The 24101-nt window shown below is 41.2% G+C and overlaps 3 protein-coding genes across 5 annotated transcripts in view; 2 read left to right on the top strand and 1 right to left on the bottom strand.

Annotated features, from left to right (window-relative positions):
• ZDHHC20 (zinc finger DHHC-type palmitoyltransferase 20) overlaps positions 1-7976 on the top strand; it is a 41826-nt gene extending 33850 nt beyond the window's left edge. The window contains exons 8-13 of the mRNA XM_052671161.1: positions 479-611; positions 1451-1577; positions 2746-2835; positions 3943-4058; positions 4467-4543; positions 6755-7976. Coding sequence (XP_052527121.1) covers positions 479-611; positions 1451-1577; positions 2746-2835; positions 3943-4058; positions 4467-4504 — 504 coding nt within the window. The 3' untranslated portion in view covers positions 4505-4543; positions 6755-7976. The remainder of the gene's footprint in view (positions 1-478; positions 612-1450; positions 1578-2745; positions 2836-3942; positions 4059-4466; positions 4544-6754) is intronic.
• A 4470-nt stretch (positions 7977-12446) lies between these two features.
• On the bottom strand, positions 12447-13298 carry MRPL57 (mitochondrial ribosomal protein L57). Its single transcript, XM_052671170.1, has 2 exons — positions 13165-13298; positions 12447-12906 (listed from the first exon to the last, which is right to left on the bottom strand). Exon 2 carries the CDS (start codon positions 12899-12901, stop codon positions 12590-12592), a length of 312 nt encoding a protein of 103 aa, XP_052527130.1. The 5' UTR covers positions 12902-12906; positions 13165-13298; the 3' UTR covers positions 12447-12589.
• Positions 13299-13363: 65 nt separating this feature from the next.
• On the top strand, positions 13364-22572 carry SKA3 (spindle and kinetochore associated complex subunit 3). Of its 3 annotated transcripts, none has more exons than XM_052671160.1 (9): positions 13364-13573; positions 14377-14441; positions 15271-15436; positions 16373-16799; positions 18836-18936; positions 19735-19916; positions 20124-20333; positions 20512-20627; positions 22338-22572. In XM_052671160.1, exons 1-9 carry the CDS (start codon positions 13471-13473, stop codon positions 22369-22371), a joined length of 1404 nt encoding a protein of 467 aa, XP_052527120.1. In that variant the 5' UTR covers positions 13364-13470; the 3' UTR covers positions 22372-22572. The 3 variants fall into 3 exon arrangements, with proteins under 3 accessions (XP_052527120.1, XP_052527118.1, XP_052527117.1); XM_052671158.1 differs by having other exon boundaries at positions 19732-19916; XM_052671157.1 differs by having other exon boundaries at positions 19726-19916.
• Positions 22573-24101: the final 1529 nt, after the last annotated feature.

Below are 24101 nucleotides of genomic sequence, written 5' to 3'. Positions count from 1 at the left end.
CCTTCCACATTCCTTACCAGCTCAAAAGTAGATTCAGTATTATTAGCTACCAGGAAAGAGTTTCAAGCTTTTTGTTGCTTCTTCTTTCCTTGAAAAAAGTTTGGGCATGTTCTCCCTGTGTTGCTGTGGCTGCACAGACAACATTTTTTGTATAGCACTCTTTTTCCTTTCCCTCGGTGTGTAATTTACAAACTGGCCCAATTATGCACAGTGTTCTCGCAGAAGGTGTGCACTCACGTTGCTAAACTCAGATGGAAAGGGTACCCAGCAGTCTTCAGTGATACATCACTGAACATCACTGTACATCAGTTTAACATGACATGAAAGGAAGGCCCTGCTTATTCTGCTTTTCTAAAAGTGAAAAGTGGGGTGAGAGACCTGCGGCAGAATGGGGGTGGCAGAAAATGTTTAGTGATAATACTACATTAGCTGCTAAAAAAATGTTAACGTGTAAATTTCTTTCTGTCTTTCTCCTCAGAATGAATTGCCAGATACCCATGCAAAGTTCCATGTACTCTTCCTTTTCTTTGTGGCAGCCATGTTCTTCATCAGCATACTGTCACTGTTCAGCTACCACTGCTGGCTGGTTGGCAAAAACAGATCAACCATAGGTCAGTTGTTGAAATATGGAACTGTTCCTCGTCCAGAAAAATGCATTGCTGGGAATGAGAGGATATGCTTTCACATCTTAAGGGAGTGTTAAAATTCTGTGCAGTAAGAAGTATCTTTGGTGAAAGCTGCTAACAGCGAAACGTGCTGTCTTGCAGGATGTGGGAAAATAATGCATGTGTAGTGGGTGTCTGCTGGAGCCAGGTGTGGAGATTCATGATGACTGTTAATTTTGTTTTATGTTAAGATCCAAGAGGAGCTGTGTGTTTCTGTTGCGTTATTACATAGTGTCAAGTAATGGAACAGAACTGCTACATTAGCAGCTACTCTGTTGTTACTGCACTTTGAGTAGCTGGATGCATCCAGCCCAAAGGAAGAGTACATATGTACATGAGAGTATGAACATAATACATTTTGTTACAAATCAGAAAGAATATTCTTGAACCCTGTAGAATAAGTGAACCTTGGTATTAGGAGGTGACATTTAAAAGCACTGCAGTAAAAATGGAAACACTGATGCGCTTTTCCTAAGTAATAAAACTGCAAGGGATGCCAGTATTTTCTAAATGTCAATGATCAGCATAAGCAGGTTACTGGTGGGGACGTATCTGAAGTTCCTGCTACTGCATTTTTTAAGTGGGGTTTTTTGTTTTTTTTTTGTTTGTTTGTTTGTTTTTTGTTTTTTTTTTGTAGATGGGTATTTCTGCAACTGAAGTCAAAATCTTATACCTTTAGATAGCTTTCCTGAGCCTGTTTTCACAATACAGAACTTTGATTCTGTTCATTCCTCCCCCCTGATTGCTCACTGCTTTAAAGTAAGTAACAGGTTTTTCTCTTACAGAAACATTCCGCGCACCCACATTTCGAAACGGCCCTGACAAAAACGGCTTTTCTCTTGGATGCAGCAAAAACCTGAGGGAGGTATTTGGAGATGAAAAGAAGTATTGGCTGCTCCCTATTTTTACCAGGTATTCAGTCAGAATGGAAATTAATTGGGAAATGAATCGATTCCGTAAATTTCAGTTTGCTTCGCATTTTCCCATGTAATGAAGCACAATTGAAAAGCCAGCTGCGCATCTTGCATAGCTGGCGTTGGGAAAATTCTGAAGGGGAAAACTGAGCAAACAGCATAGGCTTTTAATTCAAAAATAAGAGTCTTATTGTCAGGGGTGGGGATTTGGCAAGCTTTGAGAATTGCATTGATGAGACGGTGCATGTTTTGTTGGTACTTTGTATCTGATTATAGAGCAGAAATCAGCAACACAGGAAACCCAAAGGCTGCTTGAACTTCAGCTGTGTTGAAACATCAGATGTTTAAAACCCTCTCTTATTCCCAACAAATGTCAGCTCTTTCTCTTATTATACATCACAGTTTCATTATTAAAAGCCTTCTGAGAAAGTGCGTACAATTAGGCAGCAATGCAAAAAAAAAAAAAATTATATGATGGAAAATAGCAGTTTTAAAATTTCGTTGGACTGGTGTTAGGGAGTTGCAGACAAGTGTCAGAGAAGCACGCCCACTCCATCACACCAGAATATCAGCAAAACAAAATAGGTGCCATGTTTCAACATTGTTTTTGGAGGCTCATGTATCTGCTAACTGCCAGTGAAGCTCTTTGCCAAACTGAAGACTGTTAGTAAACAGAGGTAATAACAAGATCTTAGGTTCCCTCAGCCATTTGCCTGATGAAGGTGACTCTCTATGTGATTTAAAAGCAGGTGACAGCTGTACTGTAGATGGGTCAGACTTTTTTCCCTAGCATGTTTCATCTTGACTAAACTTGCTTTAAAAGAAGGCTTAATTAGTCTCAGAGTGATGGGAGGAAGGAAAAAATACCAGAATATTATTTGTGCTACAGCTTCTAGATTATAAATACCATAGTATTGTTACCTGCACACGTTGTTTCTGAAATACGTAGGCTTCTTCATTGCTCAACAGCCCACACTCAATGATAGGATGGGAATCATTAGAGCTCCAAAATTTAATTAGCTGATCATAGAGTTTAATGGTAGGATTGCCTTGCCCATGTCTGGAGTTCAATGCTGCACTCAGCAATTGATTCCAGCCTTTGTGCACTTGTTCACTAAATTTAAGTCAACAACAAACAGTGATTTGAGTCTCTGTTTCTGGTTTAGTTTGGGCGATGGGTGTAATTTTCCAACTCGCTTGGTGATTATGGATCCAGAGCAACTAACTGTCTCAAGCCAAAATGAACCTGCCAAAAGGTAACTATGACACTTAAGTTGTTGATTTACTTACTGTTTCATACTTATCTGTTTTTAAAAAAAAAAAAAAAGAAGAAAAGAAAAGAATTGTCAAAATTATTTTTTGTTTCAACAGTTTAAAGTTGTTATAAAGTTCAGAGTGAATTTGTAAGTCTTCACAGAAGAATAGGATGAATCAAGACTAATAAATGTGGTGCTGCTTGGTGCAGAAGGGTTGTTTCTTGGTTTTGGCAGAGGATGTGGCTGTAAGGAAACAGAACAATACAGAGAGTAAAAACAGCTTATGAGCTCTCTTTTTAACAACAAGAAATAAAAATCCTAAGGAAGGCAGTAATGGAACGTTTAAAAAAAATTAATATAATTTTTCAGATGAGGAGAGAGTAGGGTACACATCACTTGCATTTCTCCAGCATGCCTAAGCAAGGGATAGTGAGACATACAATGCAGAAGAGGTAGATGGCTGTGTTTGTTGGTGATTTTGAGCAGTGGAGTTCTTTTAGCTCAATACTACTTATATCTCTTAGTTTGCATGGTTTGTATCTTCAGTGACATTGACATGATTTTGAAAAGCTTCTGGGTAGTTTGGTGAACTTGTGGCTGAAGGTTCTTGTCAATAGTCACCTGAGTTATCAAGTTATCAAGCAAGACTGAGAAGCTGAGGAGTTCCTGCCAGTACAGCCTAAGCTGTGGAATTTACAGGAAAGCAGGACCCTTGTGAACAGCAGTGGTATCCTTTCGCATTAGGAAGATGCTCATCAGCACAACCTAACTTTTGTTGATGGGATAAAATGGCATTAAGTTGTTCCTCCAGACAGTATGGGATATGGTTTTTTTGTAATTGTGTGGCAATACTATTGCTGCCACTGCATCATTTGTAGTCTATTCATCTGTGCTTTTTATCCATTGGAACTGTCAGTGGCCTATGCCAGGTAAGGGTTTAGAGTAATGCCAAGCCTATAGGGGAATTGTAAAGCAGCGTATCATTTTTAGTTTGCAGCATAGCTTTTTAGTTTGTTTTGCACTCGATGAGCTTCACTACTCTAAAAATGCCTGAAATAAGCAGGTTTTGCTTTTACAGAGGTCCTGTTAACTTTGCTTACTTTTCAGCTCTGGAGCCAATCAGCCCTTTCCTACTCGACCACTCAGTGAATCAAAAAATCGATTGCTAGCCAGTGACAGTCAGTGGGTAGAAAGTGGCCCTGAAGATGAAAATGTTAAATCAGGTAGACTGCACCATAACATTTCCAATGATCTTACCATTCTGGTTTTGTTGGGTGGGGTTTCTTTTTTGTTGTTTATTTAAGCCTGAAAGGTCCTTAGGAATTGTTTGGAGTCAAGTACAGGAAAACATGCACTGTAAAGTCAGATGTTTATAGGTTAAGGCTAACTCGTGTCTTCTACACTCTTCTCCAAAATAGTTTTAATGGTGAGATAAGGAAATGGGTAAATATATTTGGCTTTCTTGCATCCTCTTCTAAGATATTTTGAGTTCATTTTCTTTTTGATTAGTGGGAGGAAAATATTTCTCTAAAATAGGCATAGCACAGTAAACATAGTTTCTGGTTTGGAATCTTTGGTATTTGGTATGCAAATCTGCAAAAACACATAATTGAAATTCTCTCACATTTTAGGTACAAAAAAGCATATTATAGTTTCATTGGAAAGCTGATCTCAGCTTATTACTAACCAACATCTCAGTGAGAAACAGGTAAGTAAGACTAACATAACTGATGGCTCTTTCTCTATACATTCAAGTAAATTCAAATCTCGAGGTCAAAAGTCACTATTCTTGGAATGCAGAGAAATCCTCTGATGTTGGGTGAGCAATAGGTCTAAATAAAACTCAAAATAGTTCTCCAGGAGATGAGAATGAGAGTAATGCTGTAGTGCAGGAAACATGACTGGATCTGAGATGAGTCAACCTAATGCTGCAATTTAGACTGAAGTGCACAATGCTAGATTTGTTACCTGACCAGGGAAAAGAATCTGCTCTGCTAAACAAGCAATTTCAAGATGAAATGTTTTGATACTCTCTCAAGGAACAGCTCTTTAATGCTTCTATTAATTGCATATTTATTTGCCATCCTCTGCTCTTGGACTTTAAGAAGCTGTGCCCAAGTTCAGTAGGTAAAATATAGGTATCTGCATACTGTTGCATACTGCATGACTCTTCACATCACTTGCACTGACAATGAGCTGCTTCAGTGCACTCTGCACTCTTTGCACTTAGGAAATACAGCGAGTGCTACTGCTTCCCTTGGTGGGTTTCCAGTGACTGAATTAGATCTCTCTGATGTTGACTTCATACCACTGTGAGTTTGTAAAACCCCTATCAATTTTTTTCTCTCTAGAAGAGGAAGAAATTTTATTTGGACAAATAACAACCATAGAAATAACAACCAGGGGGCTGAGTCATCCCTCCCTGCACCTCTTTTGTTAAAGAGATCTAGAAGTCACTCACGGGGAAAATGTTTTTCTGTGATCCCTGACATCGAAGTGCTGCAAGAGCTGGGAGACAGACCTTGCAAGGAAGTGCCATTTTTGGGGGGGATAAAACAATCTTCAAGCTTTTTGAGCTTGTTAATTTTAGGTTCATCTTTTTTTAGTTAAAAAAAAAATCTAATAAGTGACGGGAGAAAAAAAAAAAAGCATATCTCAAAGGTCTGTTCAGGGGATTAACCAAAGTAAATTACAGTAGTTAATTTACTTTTCTTAACGCTTCTCCACAGAATGTACAAATGGATGCCTTGGTGACATATATTCAGTCTCTAGCTCTATAAAATCTAATCTGATCTAAACAGGTTACTCAGTCTTTTCTATAATTTGTAGAAAGGATTAGTTAACTTCTGAGATCAGTGTATGCCAGTAGTCTTTGACTAGAGAATTACAGAATCTGCTTAACCTTTCTTTCTCCTGACTTGGAGAGGGACCACAACTGACTGACTTAGACTGTTTAGAGCTAGCAGTATCTTGCACACTGAAAGGCCACCAGTGGCTGCATCAAAAGAGGAGAGGCCAGCAGGGAGAGGGCAGGGATTGCCCCCCTCTACTCTGTCTTTGTGAGCCCCCATCTGAAATACTGTGTCCAAGCCTGAGGCCCCTCGTACAGGAAAGATGCTGTTGGAGTGGGTCTAGAGGAGAACCATGAAAATTATCAGAGGGCTGGAGCTCCTTTCCTATGAAGAACAGTAAAGGGAGTGTGGCTTGTTCAGCATGGAGAAGAGAAGGCTCTGGGGAGACCTCATTGTGGCCTTCTAGTGCTTGAAGAGAGCTTACAAGAAGGATGTTCCAGCTGTTCTGAGTTCGGCTGGATTTGATTGGTTTCTCTAGGCCTGCCTGGTTAATTTTAGTTCCTGTGCAATTGTATGCAGCATTGCAATAGTTGTGAGATCCAAAATGTTTCCATGTACTTTGCAATGCCCTGCAATAAACAGATAGTTGTATTTTTTATTTTTATACTTATTACATGCAAGAGAAGCAACCAAATTTATGGCTGACCTAAGCAGAGTTCCCAAATGATTCTGTTGAAAGGAATGCTGATCACCCAGCCAGCATTCCCCCAGCCTCACCTATGTGAATACCATTGATGTCCCCACATCGGTTGGATTTCATTAAAAATTCCTGTCATCCAAACATCCAAATGACGTTAGCTACAGATCAGTGGCAATGGGATTTGATGTTCTTAGTGGAGATAATCTTATTACACATAGGAGGTTTAAAAGGAGAAGAAAAAGAAAGAAGGAAAAAAAAACCCTCCCAGAAAGCTAATTATGAGTTAAAGTTATTTTATCTGCAGTCCTGAGTCGAGAGTCAGTAAATTATCCGTATTATCTAGCTGCATTTGTATAATGCAGTATGATCCTGTTTTTTTCAAAGCTAATGGTACAATTGCACTAATTACCTTTTTTTGTTTCATTAGGTTTCTGCAACACATTTTGTGCTTGAATGTTACTTAATTTTGTTTGGAAGATTTGATCAGTAAAAATGGAACATGAGCATTTTATGAGGAGACAAGAAATTGAAGTTTCACAGTCCAATGGATTCTTGTAAGCACTATTTGCAGAGCAGGGAAGTTCAGACAGATGCCTTAAGATTCTTCATGTGCATTTATGCAGCACTGAATTATATACTGCTACCAAAGGGCCAAATCCTGAAGTGCCCTGCTTGGATGCACAAGGTCCAGAGTGGGAACTATGCATTTCTGTATGCTGCAGTGGCAGGGACTGCTACCTCCCCACGGGCAAACTTCATACCTTAGGCACTGCAGAAGTCACTTCCATAGCAGGTCTCAAGGGTACAGAAAGAGAAGAAGAAAAAAGGATGGAGAGGAGGAAAGCTTGGCTGATGAGCCTGAAGTACAGCTGTTCACAGCTCATACACCAGCTGGTGGGAGAGGAAGGTACGGGATGACACGTTCGTGGTCATAGCTATGTAAGTCTTTCAGGACTGAGGATTCCTTCTGCTGACTGTGCTGTGGAACAAAACAATGCTAACAAAGTAAAAGCCTTTTACTTGGCCGTTGTTTTTTTGCTATCAGATTGAACCCCCTCATCCTCCTAACTTGACCATGTAACTATATCAAGAACATAGCTCAAAGAAGTGAGCTCTCTTTTAGTTGATAAAAACATGGTTTATTGCTTTTCAACAATTTCCTATCAGCATAAAAAGAAAATCCAATTGAAAAAGGAATTAACAAACTGTTACATTTTCAGTTAATGTTTGCAGTGTTCTGTATGAGGCAGTAACAAAATGGCAATGTACCCCTGAGAAAAATCTTAGTGCAGTCACGTGTCGTTAGAAAATGGAACTGGAAGCGTACTGCTTTTTATATGGGACTCATGATGGTTTATAAATACTGTTTTATACTTTTGTTTTATCTTTTTAATAAAAACACAAGTTTTTATTGGTTCTGAAGTACCATTTAAACAAATTTCAAGTACTTCTGAGAAAGTTAGTGTTGGATCATGCACTTGTGTTAACACACCAAAACTCTGTATGCTGTCTGCTTCGTCTGCCACTTTCAAGTCGATTTTAAGTGATGCTGAACTGCTAAAGATGAGTGCTTTGTTCAGTGATGTACCATGTTCACAAAAGGCAAAACATGTTTCCTGGGTTGAGGAATAAAGTCCAACTAAGCTCAAGACCTACAGCAAACATGGTTTTTCTTTTCCCCCTACTCCTCTATAGAGAATACTGTTAATTCAGCTTTTGATGTTCCTGGCATTTTGCACATGACAGAAGTGAAAAATACTGTTCTGTGGTCTGAAGCTTTTCTGATGTTCAGCTGATGCTGATTACAAAGTCATAAACCTCTTAGACAGAAAAATGAAGGTGGTAGCTATGTTGATCTGAACAAAAGGAACTCGTTCGCTTTCTTTGCCAGATTGATCACTACTTTTCCCCATCACTGTATTGGAGTTACTTGGATATCAAGTATACTCCAAGGTTTAAAACAAATATTTTCTATGTCTTTGACATTTAGGAAAAAGTATTTTTTCCAGTCTTCTAGAACAGGAGCACTTCAGTGACCTATGAGCATATTATGGTCACTGTCAGATACTGCTGAGACAGAACTGAAGGTACAAACCTGCATGTTTTGTAGAAATTGCAAAATGTTCTTCCAACTTTGTATGATAAATATTGCATTTGCCAGTTTTCAAAGAAAAAACATTTGCTATGCATTAATCTGAAAGGTTTCACTTTTTCTTCTCAAATGTCAAGTGAAAAGCACTCATCTAAATACAAGTTTTCAGGAATACTGACATGTTGATCTTAGAAGGAGAGAATGCATCAGCAAAATTTCTTGGGGAAGAGGATGGAGACGCAAGCCTGAGCTCAGTATTCTCATTCTAAGTACCAAAATGTGCAGTCCAGAACACCAGTAGAATTGTAATGGAAGACCCTGGATATCATCTTTCTTTTACTGGATCATTGTATCACAGCAGAGGTAACAAATACATGTTTACACCTATGTGTGAATGGTGTGTACTATAAGCTAATATCACTATAATATTTGATTGCTTAAGTCAGGATAGTTAATCTACAGGGAAAAAAATGTAAGTAAACAGACTGGGCTGAATCCATGTGTGTTGTCTGGTAAGGTGCCGTGCGTTTTGGTTCTTTTGAGAGTTCTCGTCTGACAGCTCCATAGCCATAAGCAAGGGCATCCTGTGCTGTATCAGAGTGAGATAGTTTCTGGCTTGCTCCCTCTTTTTGCCTAAATGCAACCCCAGTGAGGATGAAAAGCTGCTTGACTGTAAAGCTGCAAGCAGACTACTGCTGGCAGGGCTCTGCAGGAGCACACTAGGATGTCCTTTCAGCCCACATCCACGCACTGAGTCGCTGCATGCTGCCAGTGAGAGGAGCTGACCTGCGTGGTCAGGAGGCAAGAAGGGAAGACAGACAGTGCCGTGTCAGGAGGTACATGCTGTTTCTGTGCTTTAAGCTGCTATGTGTCAGCAAGTCTCGCAAATACTTACGTTTGTCACTAAAAATAACAGGGCTTAAGCTTTTAAATCCCTCAAAATAACTGCTAGCCATGAGTAGCATTGTAGTGACTGTAGTATAGTTGACACTGGCTGCAATCAGAAGCTATGCTTTGGTATTTCCGAAAGCTTGATTTTCTTCTATAAAAAAATCCATACAACAATCACAAGCACAAAATGACTTAAACTCCCAATGTGAGGACAGAAGTGTAATGCAGGATGAGATTACGGTGTTTTCTCCTTGAAGATTTAGAAATGTCATGAGTTGATAAATCTCTCCCTGTAAAGATGAAGAAGACAGATGCATAAGTAGAAAGGAAAACTTTAAACTATTTTAGAAACCTCAAAAAAAATTTTTTTTTTTTCCTGAATATTGGTTTCTTTACAGACTGTGAAGGTGCACATAAGTGCTGTTCTTACCAAACATGTATTATTGGCAGAGGGCAGGATTGTGGTAGGTTTCTGGAATAACTGACAAGTTGGATGCATCTTAACCCCTTGATTGAAAACCTCCACTTCAAATATTCAGGTCTTTATATCTAAGGAAGCTCTGGCACTTTTACTCATCAGAGTAGAGAAATCAGAGGAACATGTTTGTTAAACCTACACTTTGAACATGGAACGTGTGGGTACCGAGCTGCTTTTGGCATAGCAGCTAGAAACTGGGCATCCAGAGTGTTCAATGCGCCGTTTCTCAGGTACTGTTAATTCCCTCATTTGATCTTGCTTTTCTTTCTTGTAAATAATCTCTTGGGGTTTGGGAAGTTTTCATTAAGTTTGGTGCCATTCGATATTCACTCAGTTCTTCATTCATTGTAGTTTGAAGTTTGACCAGTTGTAGCTCACTACAGCCCCAAGAGGAGGAAAAGGAACTAGCAGGATTAGTGTCTGGCACTCGTACCAAGAGATGCATCAACCCTTGACAAAAATGGGAAAGATCTGCCTAGATCTGGAGCACTGATTGAAGAAATTCATTTAGAATTTAAAAAAAATATTTTGAGCTTCGTAGTTTACATTCTGTAGGGAGAGTGGCTAAAATAATACAGAATTGAAGGATTCAGGTATGAAGAGTCTCCAAATAGCTATTCTAGCATTGAGTGCAGATCAAGGTCACGTTTTTCATATTACTTTAAAAAAAGAAAAAAAAAAAAAAGCTGGTATCTAATGTAAGAGGATCTTCTATCTCTAAATGGCACCAAAGAGAGCAGCTGCATATACAGTTACTTGTTACAATACTGAGCACATACACTATATTCATTTCTATCAATTTATTTTGTATATATAGACAGCTTTGTATATGTATTTTTCTTAATTACATAACTCATGAAATGGAATGAAATAAAGTTGTACTTAGTGCTGATTCTGATTAAAACTGGTCTTTCACCATTTCTTGGGTTGGTTTGTTTGCAGCAATTACTTGAATCTTGTTTCCATGAGGTTGTGAAGTCTGATTTTTGTTTACAGAATTGCTTGAATTGGTTTTGAAGTCTTCCCTGCCCCCAGCCACAAGAAGCACAGAGCACCTGCGTAGAGGGAAGCACGTGCTGGGGGTGAAGTATCTGCTCCTGTTGGCACCTGTGCACTAACGGTGACATGCAGATGCTCTTCTGTTTATATTACTTAGCTGACAACTTAAATGCTCAGCATGTACCTCTCCAATTTCTCATTTTTTAACCTGTTCCTTTCAGCTTTACTGTAGCATCTTAAATCTTTCTTAACAGCAGATATTTGCACTCACAAAAACATCACAGAAAGCAGCAGTAGTCCTGCTGTTGAAGTGTTCAGGCTCCCTCTCTGTTCTCTCACCCCTTTTATCCTTAACAGAATTAAACATGCCTGGGTTCTTTCCAGTTCTGTATTTGCCAGAAAGGGTCATCAGGTGTCACACTAACGGTACTCACTGTTCCACTTACACCATTATTTTTAATTTGCTGCCTAAACTTACACTGACCTGTATTTAATCTTGGCATTAAATGTAAAAGATGTGTAATGACACAGTTACTATTTTTGTGTATGCTGCAGATAGGACTAGTCCTATGCAGAGAACACACGTTGCCATTTATAGTTTAATACTTGAGTGATTTTTTTAAAATGAGCTTTTATAAATGAATTAAATACGAAGTCACATTACGTTGCATCAGAGTTCCTTCATGTTTGAATTACACTGCAGTTTGCTCATATGTATACTTTTCCACATTATCTCAAGTCATTTACAAGCATTCAAGATTATAAGATCATTTTAAGTGCACTCAAGATTGTGTACATCAGTGTTCAGACCTGATCATAGAAGTAGAATTTATGTTTAAACAAATTGTATTATTCCAGGCCTCTTTTCAAAAGTGATAAAGTATCGATGTATTTGACACACAACTTCTGTCGATGAATGCAATACCGACTTACTTAATAAAGTATGTGAAATAATCTGATAATTGCTTAGCTGTAGCGTGCATGCATTAGAGCAGCAAGAACTGCTGCATACCTGGGAAAGGTTCTGTCTGGTGCTGGAAACAGTTCTCACACCTGACCTGCACTGAGCCAACACGGTACTCATTCCTGGCATGGTTCCAGCTCACTTGGTCTCAATAGGAGAAATAAAAAACTTATTGTCCTGGAGAAACATCATCAGCCACAAACTAAGCATTACTTAGACATCAAGCTGCCACTCAAACAAGAATCAGCAGTACTACTTCACAGTCAGAACTAAGTTCTGTGTAAGTGGGGCAGGGACACAGAAATTGATGCTCCTGTTATGACAAAGATATTGATACTGTTCCCAGGAAGTTGAACGTTTTATATTAGTTGCAGTCTCTTACAGACACAGTTCTATTCTTCTTGATACGTGCCTGATGGAGTGAGTAGAACATCAAGTAGCTTCTGCTGTATTTCAAGTATTAATATACAAATACAGAAGTAGCCCCTTTTAGAGCAAAGGGACAAGTAAAAGCCATCTGGTCCATACAGATAATCCTTTTTCAATACAGCCACTGCATTCCAGTTTTCCAAAGAAGTGAAGCTACAAACCTAGTTCAAGTCATCACCGCAGCTGCAACTCACACTGTCCTATGCAAAACCCTTAAGCTACTGGAAGGACAGTCTTCTAATGTGGCAAAAAAAACCCAAACACTGTTCTGTAGGATTACTTTAATGTAAGATTTTGTACACCGTAGCAGTCTGATTTCTCACCTGCCTTTGTTACACTGCATTACAGAGCAGCCACAAGGGGTACAATACTGCATCTCCCAGCAGCACAAGTACAGCCGTGCCGCTGCTCAAGAGGTCCATTTCTTTGAGACATTTAAGTGGTTCAAGTGGTCGCTCATATATCTATGCTCAGGGAACTTGGACGACTTCATGGCTTTAAAAGCCTCCCATCTGGCCACTCTCACATCCTTGTTGTGATTGTACTCCTCCTGCCGTGTCAGGTAGGGGCGGCTCAGCCAGTATTCGTTCTCTGCTTCAATTTCCAGCCTTCGGATCATGGCCTGCTTCATGGCAATGGTTACTGTTCTCGGCCGCCTGTATTTTCCAATCCACTGCTTTCCAGGGATCCTCTTCCCGAGTAGGGCCACTGTTAAAAACATTGCGCCTTAAAAGAGAAACGCACACACACACAAAAAGACACGTTATTTACGGAAAAGAAAAAAAAAAACCGAGAAAAATTCGCCTGTATTTATTGCAGGGCCTTTTGTCTCGCTATTAGAAAGCTTTCAGCTCAGCCGCACGGCGGCAACCACCCGCCGCGCAAAGCCACGGGCACGGCCAGCACCGGGACGGAGTTGCCCTCCGGGCGCCGTGCAGACCGGCTGCCCCGCGGCACCACCGCCCGAGGGTCTCCGGCACCCACCAGTTCCAGGCGAGCCTCGGCTCTAACGAGGATCAGGGCGAGGAGGCCTCGGAGGCCGCCGTACCGGACCCCTCGGTCCCGGCCCCCCCGCTCCCGGCCCCAGCCCCGCGGCGGGCAGCAAGATGGCGGCAGCGCTCCTCGCGAGAGTTGCCTGCGGCACTTCTCGCGAGAGCTTGCGGCGCCAACGGGGCGCGAGTAGGCGCCGTTTCGAAAGCGGTGGCGGGCTCCAGGGTCGCGCGGAGAGCTGATTGTCGCTACGGTTGCCGTGCGGTCCTTGCGGACCCGCGTCCCTCTGCTCCACGGGCGATGGATGTGTCGAGGGGCTTCTTCGGCAAACTGCGCTCCCTGGCCCTCACGCTAGAGAGGGAGGCGAAGCAGCTGGAGCGGGCGCTGCGCGGGGAGGACGCGGGTAAGTGCGAGCACCGCCTCCCGCGCGCCCCCACAGCGGCGGCGCCCCGAGCCCAAAGGCTGCGCGGGTCTGGCGAGGCGAGCTGGGCGCTGCGGGGCGGCCCGCGCTGACAGCACCGCCTCGGGTTCCCGCTGCCGCTGCGCCGTGAGCTGCCGGGACGGGGTGCGCCTGTGCTGGAGGGGTGCGGCGGGTCTTATGTGAGCGCAACTCCGCGCCGCCTCTCTGAGGCTTCCGTGGTGTGCAGTGAGCTTTTACCACGTAACGTCTGTAAGTAAATCTAGCCCGGCCTCCAGCAGCTCCAGGGATGGGGCACCCGCAGCTCTCTGTGCAGCTGTGCCTCACCGCCCTCTGAGGAAAGAATTATCCTGCTATCTGACCTAAATGCTAAAGCTGTTCCCCCCCCCGTTCTGTCAGTATCTGACTGTGTGAAAAAAGTCGGTCTCCCTCCTGTTGGTAAGCTCCTTTTCAGTACTGAATCACATTCTTGTTTTGAACCTTGTCATGGATCAGTACAGGGAAACACACATTCAGGGCTTTTTCTCTCTCTGCACATACAGCTGAAGGCTCTAGTTGAATGTATCGCCGTGCTATGGCTTGTCGTGATGCAGGGCTCCTCTTTTACACTATTTATTGGCATTAGCCTTGATATCCAGTGAAAGAACAAAGTTGACTGCTGCATTTATGAGTGGACAGCACCAAGGTCTGCTAGTGGAGATTACATTACATTACGTTGTACCTGCATGCTAAATACTAATTCCCCACTTTTAATTTCAAAACACTTTCATGTGATATGCACATCAAAGACTATGAAGAGGAATCTCCGATGAGGGTTTTGCACGACCTACACTGCGAAATCAGGGCTCTGAAGGTAATGCCTTAACTTCTTGGTAAACTGGGGCAGAGGCCGCGTCCATAAACTGGTGGTTGTGCTTTGATCCTTAAGCTACAGCGCAGCCTTGTTATTCAGCAGTTCTGACTTTTGTATTTACTTACTTCTAAGTCCTCGCTGTGGCTACAGGGCAGCACCCAAAACTGTGGGATGCCTGTGCTGATGATGTGCTTGCCATCAGTGTTGTCACTCGGGCCAGCAGGGATGCAGGTCATGGGGAAGTTGTGGTTACACCGGGGCATGGGGGTGGGGGAGCCGGATTCAGGAGAGGTATGCCCAGCTTTGCTCAGTGAGAAGCACTTAGCATAAAGAACGCCCTTGCAGGGGATCCTGCACTTCTGTTAAACTTGTGAAAAAAGTTCTTCGTTTCTTTAACGGAAGTAGACAAAATAGTCAATAGAAATGGGCACGTATGCAAGTAAGTGAGGAGTAAACCACGCTGTAAACTGGAATTTCACCAGCTGCTCTGACATACATTCTTTGTATTTAAAAGTCCAAACTAATTGTTATGTAAATGCTCTCTTTTTTTTTTTTTTAATGGAGTAAAAGCACATGGTTTTGTCTGGGAGGTCAGCAGGAAGCAGTTACTTTGCTGTGAACTGTCCTCATAGTGTTTGTAAGTTTGTGTGCAATTCTGCTCTGTGTTCCCAGTGTTTTGTAACCAAGTTTTCAGGTATAGACAAGATCTACATTTGCTTGTCCCCATATGAATTGAAGTTATTCCCCAAACACTAAATGTAGAAACAGACACCAGGTGGTGATTTGAAAACCCATTGCTTTGTTTCTCCTTCCCCTCCTTCACCCAAAGGAAGATGCTAATGCTGCTCTTGGCAAGAGTTCCTCTGAAAGGCAAAAAATTAATGACTTTATGAAGGCAAGTGAGATATTGATGCAAAGAAATGCAGCGGATCTTGCAAAAATAAGAGAGCTATTCCAGAAATACGGCTACAAACCACCCGTCGAAGTCCCTACAGGTAATATTTGTTGGCAATGGAGCATTCAAAGGCATGTAATTTTTCTAAAATGTTTCTCTTCCGCTATGTGAACGTGTCTGTTAATGAAGAGATCTGTGGTTTTTGCCCTATAGTAATCTGGGGCTGAAAGGTTCTGTTGTGATCGCTGCTCTAAGGATAAAACATGTAAAATCTTAGAGCTGCATCTCCTGACATGCTCCTGGTTGGTGTGTTTTTCTCTTCACTAAGAGCTGTACAAAGAGGAGAGGTTAGCCATGCGTTCTGATAACCCAGACAGTTGGGCTGCTTCAGCTTCTCCTGAACGATGAGCTACTGCAGATGCACCTGAACTGGTTCATATTCATGTGTTGTTATCCCATAAGCTTAAATCATCTGCTGCTTATATCATGCAGCAGCTCACAAATATTTGGGGGTGTTCCACAAATCACAAAATCACTAAGGGTGAAAAGACCTCCAAGATTACCCAATCTAACCACACCACCACCCCCCCACTGTTTCCATTCTCGTAATACAGAATCATACAAATTACACCATGGCTTATTTCTGTAGTGAACTCATGTTATCTTTTATGACTTTTCAGTCACTGCTTCTTTCTGTACGGTTTGTTCTGCCACTTTTTTACTCTTGCAGTGAGATGGAGCCAGATAAATGTGTTTAAGATTAAAACTTTCTGCCTAGGCTATGCAGGGAGGTTGAATTCTATTAAAAATGTGTTAAGTGTAAGAAATGCGTTCCAAATACAGCTTAGCCTGATAAGAGCTTTTGATAGTTGTAGGTTAAGGTTCAGTGCTTTAAAATGAAGGAAGTAACATTAATATTTAGAGTAATAAATATTAAAAAAAAGACTACTTGGAGGGGGGAGAAAATTCCCAATTTATTTTAAAAATTCTTAAAAGATAAACATCTGACCGAATGAACTCTTCTCTCTTTTGTCAGAGGAGCAAGAAGAGGAGGCGAATGGTGATTTGAAGGCATCTGACCAGAATAAATCTGATCAGGAAGAAGCAGATGCAGCACCTCCTCTTCCTGCCTGTGCTGAGAACCCTCCTGTGCCCGGAGACCCGCTGCGGAGCCCCCAGCTTTCTGATTTCGGCCTGTCACAGTATGCTTTCTCCAGGCCCTGGAGTGCATTACATGGACAACAACATGCAGCAAACGCCAGTCAAGAAAATGCAAAGCACACAACTCCTCAGAAAACGCAGGCCGCCTGTGTTCTGCCCAAAACACCCAAATGCATGCTAAAGATGGACGACTTTGAGTGCGTTACACCAAAACTGGAACACTTTGGCATTAGTGAACACACCGTGTGCATGAATGAAGATTACACCATGGCACTTATTCATAAAACTGCCCAGTCAAACAAGTAAGTAAGCACTTGAAGCTCTGATGTTTCTCTATTGATTTTCCCATTGTTTCTTCTTGATGTCCCCCTCTCTTGTTACCATTGCCTGTCTTTTTTTTTTTTTTCTGCTAACAGGTGATTTGTTACCTACTTGTTTGTTAGTTTTCTGTCTACCTTGAACTCTCTGCTCCTCTTTTCGTTTACTCTTTGCAATGCAAACTACTTACAGGCGACTTATCTAAGGTATTTCCTTCCCTGCCTGCATGAGAATGTCTCCAGGACAAGGAGAAAAGGCACAGTATCTCCTGTGAAGTCTTGCTTTATTTAACCTAGGGATTGCATTTGAGGACATGCACTAGACTGTGTTACCAATATAAAAGCGCTGGAAGTGGTACTGAAAGAAACTTGTGAAGCACTTGCTTAAATGCCTCACAGTGGGAGCTGGTTGTGTTATTTCTTCTGTTATCCAGCTTCAAGCAGATGCTTCTTTTTGCTCCAGCCTTCGACTGAAAACACATTTCTAGACTTCTACTCCTGGAAAAGGATGGTTAAAAGATGTTTGTATGATTTGTGTTAGCCAGGCATCCAATTTAAGAAAATGACAGTATTTAAGAGAAATATTCTGTTCAGCAGTTAAGGATTTGGTTTGTAGAGAGATTTCACTAATTCTATTTTTTAAATCCCTGATATTTGCTATACAGGTGCTCATGTGAATTTCTTCAGAGCTGTACCAGCTTCAGTGACTTTGTTCCAATGTACCACAATGGTTACATTTCAGTGATTTATTTTATTATTTATTTTTTTTTTAGATTACTGGGGGGAAAAGTAAAATTGAAGAGATTCATTTTCTCTTAAAAGAGTTTTGGGTTCTCTCCTGCCAAATAGGCATGGTAGCATTTACACAGCTGTAGCATACAGTATTGAAATAATTGGAAAGCTGTTACTGAATCCTAAATGATGCAAACTTAAAGTTGGTTCCTCGAATAACGTTTTGTTAAAAGCTTCAGCTTGTTGCATAAGTTAAGCTCTTTTGTTGTCTTTAACTTACATTTCATTGGGTTGGGTTTTTTATTGTATTTTTTGTTGGTTTTTTTGTTGTTGTTGTTTAGTGAGAACTGTCTTAAATGTGATTTCAGTTTTAATTCTAGCTACAATTTCTAAATGAATACATCCACAAATTTTATTTGTAGTTTTATATAACATTTTATAAAAATTAACCTTGCTTTCTGTGTGTATACACAGTGTGTGTGTGTGTGTGTGTGTGTGTGTGTGTGTGTGTACACTCATACATACACTCATAGTGTTCTCAGTTCCCTTCTGCTCAGGTTTTCAGTTCTGAAGCAAGTAGAAGGAACAATGTATTTTGTGTGCATGCAGTGAAGAACTGAAAGCAAAAGTAATAGGGAGAGAGAAAGGAAAAAAAACAATAAACAAAAGTGTTTATAATGAAGAAGAGAAAGTATAACCATAACCCAAACGCGTAGGGTCCAAGTATCAATAATATTACTGAGGAAAAACTGACTTGAAAAAGTACTATTTTTTTTTCCTTATTTTCCCTTAGTTTTTGTGGTGGTTTTTTGTTTGGTTGTTTTTTTGTTTCTTTGTTTTTAAGAAAGCAGACTCACAACAGGAGGTTTGATCTCATGGAAATACACTGCCTCACATGGATTTCTTGAGGCTTAGGCTTTTTACTGAGGAGCTGTAGATCATTGAACCATAGAATGGTTGGGTTGGAGGGGGCTTTTAAGATCATCTGGTTCCAACCCCCCAGTGTAGGCAGGGACGCCTCCCTGTAGACTAAATTGCTCACAGCCCCATCCAGCCTGGCCATGGAATGCCTTCTGGGAGGGGGATTCACAGCATCTCTAGGCAGTGTGTTCCTTATTTTGTAATGCCTTGGCTGGACTGAACCTTTGCGTGGTAGGAGTAGAGTCAGAGATAGTAAATCATTCTAGACTCATGAACAAATGCTAGACAAGTGGTGGAGTTGACAGTATTCCTTCAGTAGTGATTTCTTCATGTTACTTGAGAGCTGATTGAGGTTTTTGGTTTTTCAGCTTAGTTAAAAAAGGCAACGATGAAGTGAATGTAGCAAAAAAGGCACCCAGGGAAATGGCAGTTACTCCTGAGCCAAAAACAAAAGCAGCAGATGAGAGCGGTAAGTTAAAAACGTGTCAAGTAAATGTAGGTTTGCTATTTTTGAACATAACGTGTGTTAACACATGGTAATACTTTAATCTGTTTCTTGTTAAATATAATTAATTAGTGTCCAGTCATTGTTTGCATACTGGTGTTCAGAAAACTCAAGTCAGTGGCTTCTATGGGGAATCTGCATGCTTCAGTAGAAACCATTGCTTGTTCTTCTACTCATATCCATCTAGAACTGTGCAGAGCTTCCATCGTATCGGAATTGCAATGTATCCGTGCTACTGATAACAGTACTGTTATGGGAAGCAAACTTTTTCCAAGAATTATTTCTTACGCCTATTTAAAGCCAGTTAAATGAGTAAGAAAGAAACTGCTTTGAAATGGATTAACCAAACAGTAACTTACATCTTTCAAGAGTAGCACTGAAATTTCTCTGGAGATGTAATATATTCTTTGGTAAGCGTCTGAAAGTCTTGCAGCAAACAAACAGAATATATGGAAATCTGAAGCAGTATTGGTTTAAGTTGGGCTCTTTCAGTTATATTTGGTAACGAGACAAGATTATTTTGATTAGTTTTGTTTTCTTTATTTACTGCTGTTAGAGCTCTGCAATTTGGGTGCGTTTTCATACTAAAAGTTTTGTCAACTGAAATGGTACAGTTGAACTAAAATGGTCCAGGTGTTGTGGAATATATAAATAAATCTGTAACAAGCTAATTGATTTGGAAAACCAAACTGGAGCACTGCAGCTAAAAGTATGTGTGTACATTCACTGATGGATTTATTGATTTTTCACTAATTCCAGCAGCAGACTGTATGGCTTCTCCTATGATACCCGTGTTCTGCACACCTGGTGTGAAAATCCCTCCCCGAGCAGACAGTGCAGCGTTAGCCAAGTCACCAGAAAGAGACAAAGTGCCTCTTCCCAGCCATGCAGCAACGCCACCACCTCCAGATTTTGAAGCCAGGTGGATGACAAGAGAACTTATGGTACTACACAGCAGTTACATCTACTTTCATACACTAGTGCTGTAAGCAGTTCCTCAAATGGCAGTTTGCTCTCCTTTTCCTATACCCGTTTTTCTTGTCCTTGTAAACAGTGCTTTTTTATTGGTAATTTTGTAAGAACATGTTGTTAAATACTTCACCTAAGAAAAATAAATGAACTGAAAGCATATAATAGCTTCTCTGTAACAGGAAATGCAAGAGGAGAAGATCATGTTGGTGACCAAAAACAATGCAACAGAGAAACAAAACATAGAAGACGGCATTCCTTCTGCTGTGAGCTCTGAGGAGTACCTCAAACATTTGGGGAACCCATCTCCTCCCAAAATAAAACAGTACGACCATTTACTCAGCACTCCTCCACCTCCAGAAATAACAAGGATACCAGATGATGTACTACAGGTTAGCTCTGTTTGTTATCTGAATAGTTTTCATATCATAGCAGTAATATTAAAAAGTGTTTGTTTATCAAGTGTTGTTCCTCAAAAAGAAAGAGTTCTCTGCTGCTTACTTAAAATGCATAGATTGTAATCCTGCTTGGAGTTCTAAAGTTATTTCTGTTCCTTTTTTAATGTTGTAGATTCTGTCAAAGTATAACCATAAAGTGGACTCTTCTATATCTAAGAAAATGGAGACTAAGGCAGGAGATGCTGCAGGATTTGGAGGTGATTTCAGTTACTGCAACAAAGAGAACAGGTATGATCAGATGTCCCAGATTTGGTTATGTAATTGAATTTTAATCATAATCGTAGGATGGCCTGGGTTGAAAAGGACCACAATAATCATGTAGTTTCAACCCCCTGCTATGTGCAGGGTCACCAACCACCAGACCAGGCTGCCCAGAGCCACATCCAGCCTGGCCTTGAATGTTTCCAGGCATCCACAACCTCCTTGGGCAACCTGTTCCAGTGCATCACCACCCTCTGAGTGAAAAACTTCCTCCTGATATCTAACCTAAACCTCCCCTGTCTCAGTTTAAAACCATTCCCCTTCCTCCTGTCACTGTCCACCCTCGTAAACAGCCGTTCCCCCTCCTGTTTCTATGCTCCCTTCAAATATTGAAAGGCCACAATGAGGTCCCCCCGGAGCCTTCTCTTCTCCAAAGAGGAATTAATTTTGAGGAGCTAGGAAGACTTCAGTGCGTTTAGAAAATTCATACAGCTGCTTGTTCTCCAGCTCCTGTTGACATGACTATCTAATCTTTGGCACAGTATCTGGCTGGTTCTACTGCAAAGAACAAATATATTTTTTTATTATGACTCCTGGGAAGTTTTTAAGAAAAAATGAAAGGGGAGGAGGAAGGAAACAAATTGAAGAAAAAAACAGTGCAATTATCTGTAGGTATATTTTGCTTTGTGGCAATCAACTGAATGTTTTAAGCTTGCTTCAGTAAATTTAGGCAATAAAGAACTGCAGACAGCTACGTTAAGTGGCAGAAGTAATCGCGCTGTCGCTTGGGCACGTTGTGGCTTACCCTGGCAGGCAGCCAAGCACCACACAGCTGTTCTCTCCCGTTAACCCCAGCGGGGTGAGGGAGAGAGTTGGAAGGGGGGGAGTCCACGTGAGAACCCGTGAGATGAAGGCAGTTTAATATAGAGGAGGGGAGAAAGGAGAAGGACTGATGCCCGTCACAATTGCTCACCGCCAGCCAGCTCCCCCAGTGTCACTGCTGGGCATGAGCCACGTGCTGCAGGATGTCCTTTTGGCTGCCTTGGGCCAGCTGTCCTGGTTCTGGCCTCTCCCAGCTCCATGTGCACATTCAGCTCCTCGCTGGCCAGGCAGCAAAGAGGAGCGAAATGATCTTGACTTCGTGTGAGCACTGCTCAGCAACAACTACAACACCGCTGTGTTATCAAATTCTTTCTTCTCCTAAATTCAAAATAGAGCTCTGTACCAGCTACTGGGGAGAAAATTAACTCCATCCTAGCTGAAACGAGACCAGGCAAATACTAAGTCGTTTGAAATCCAAAGCCACCTTAGAGCAGTATGTGAAATGGAATTGGTCTACAATAAGCATAAGTAATCTTTGAACAAGGGAATAATGGGTTTAAGAAAAATGTGATTTACATAGACTTTTTTGTCACTGCTCTACTGTAGATATTCCTCATTCAATATAATGTGCTGTACTTACTGATTTTCTGTTACACTTGGGGTCACTAAAGATTATCTTGATAAGAGGTGCAAGAAGTATATGGAGTAATAGCTGCAACAAATCCAGCAAGAGATGAAGAGGAGTAGATATCTGAACGTACATGGAGTTAGAATCTGTTTGATTAATCAGATAAAGTAAAGCTCTTATTTTAGCTGTCTTTTTATTGCTGTCGTTGGGCAAGTGTTTGTGTCTTCTGTTGATTCAGAATATGACTGAGGTAATGAGTTCATGAACACTTCTGGATGTATTTGCAGAGGATGTCCTGATTTTTTCAAGTCAGACATTTGAAATCAAGCTGAAGACTATTTCACATTCATGGATCTTATCACTGAACCATGGGGAGCTCAAAAAGCAAGAAAGAAATACTGTGAGGAAGGACCCACAAAAGGAAAATCCCTTTTTTTTTCTGGAGAAAACTTGATGTGTATTAACTTGCTTGAACTAACAATTGTGTGGTTTAATTTTTTGATTAAAATTAGTAGCAAAGTAGATTGGGTTTTGGTTCTTGTTCTAGTATTGCTTCACAGGGGAGTACTGTCATGTATTATATGATGTAATACTTCAGATGTTTCACTTGATTCTTGTGTTTGTTGTGTGTGTTCAGATGCAGTGGTCTGTAGAGAAATGCAATTAAACTGTAACAGAAGGAAAGTCCGTTATGCTGCCCGGAAAGCAGACATCTGTAGGCAGTCTGCTGACACTGCCTGTTTCAGGGCGGAGTTTGCAGTGCAGTGCTTGGACATATCTTCAACAGAGCTCCTTTTTGTGTGACGAGTAACCCCCACCTTACTGCCTTAAAGTACCTCCAGGACATCTGTCCCTTCTGCAGCACTGAGGCATATCAAACAGGTATTCCTACATCGTGCTGTCACCTGGCTGATAGACAGGCTTCTCCTTCAATTGCAGTTTTCCTGCTTAGGCATCGCAGTGAGAACTAGGCACCCATTTTCCTTTTAGCACCCTAATACCTGTAGCCCTAGAATGTTACTATCTTGAATGTGAAGTAATTGCACAGTATATTTTCAAACGTCACCAATGAGATATCTACTGTTTCTTCCATTGCTTGGAAGATTTGCCTGGGGGGTTGCTGTATTGTCCCCTGCGTTGCTGCCACATGCGTTCTGTAAGTGGTGGTGTTACTTCCAGTCATGCAAGCACGGCCCTGCAGTAGCAGACCAAGCTAAACTCAGAGTTTAGTTTGTTGGGCAATTTGCTGGTATCTGGTCACAGCAGCTGGAATTTTTTTCCACCAGAGATATTTCTCTTGTCCAAAAGAAATCCCAACTATGTATCCCTCTTTAGAGCTGTTACCTGTGTCAGCTACTGCTGTGAGTACTGCTCTTACCCGCTGCACACATTCTTCCTGTTGACAGCTAAAATGCTGTTACTTTAGTGTGTGCTTTCCTGAATTTTCTGAACACAGTTCCACATTCTTTGAAATTCCCAGGCATAAGAACATCTGGAGCTGCCAGAATGTATTTTTCTGGCTGCTTCAAGGGACTTGGCATGGCTGAAACGTAGCAAATACAGAAGCCTTTGTCATACTGTCACAGTCACTTTCTGAGATGAGTGTACATCACATTACTGGGAGCAGCTGACTTTTTTTTTTTACCAATTCTGGCCTGAGCACAGTATCACTTTTTTTCTGTCCTAATTTCTGTTTAAAAAACATAATTAATTTACATTACTTTTGAAAGCTGATCAACATGTTGAATAATATTTGTCTGGGATGGTTTGGGGCTGCTTGGAAAACTGATCTGTGCTATGAAAACACCCGCTCGTCTTACATAACTCTTTCAGAGTGATCCTTCCAGATCTTACAAACTGTACCCACCTGATGGGCTGGATGCTAGTCACAGAATGTCATAGGCCTAACAATGTACCAAATAGTCTGTTCTAGGACAGGAATCTTCCTCTGTAAGCAGCCTCTGCTCAGCCTCCTCTTCTCTGGGCTGAACAAACCCAGGGACCTGAGCCACATACCTTGCCCTCTAGACCTTTCCGTCTTTGTTGTCTTC

The sequence above is a fragment of the Tympanuchus pallidicinctus genome, unplaced genomic scaffold (assembly GCF_026119805.1).
Source record: "Tympanuchus pallidicinctus isolate F22 unplaced genomic scaffold, pur_lepc_1.0 scaffold11, whole genome shotgun sequence".
Classification (NCBI taxonomy): domain Eukaryota; kingdom Metazoa; phylum Chordata; class Aves; order Galliformes; family Phasianidae; genus Tympanuchus; species Tympanuchus pallidicinctus.
The sequence above is the reverse complement of the archived record's forward strand: the minus strand, read 5'-3'. Positions and strand labels throughout refer to the sequence as shown.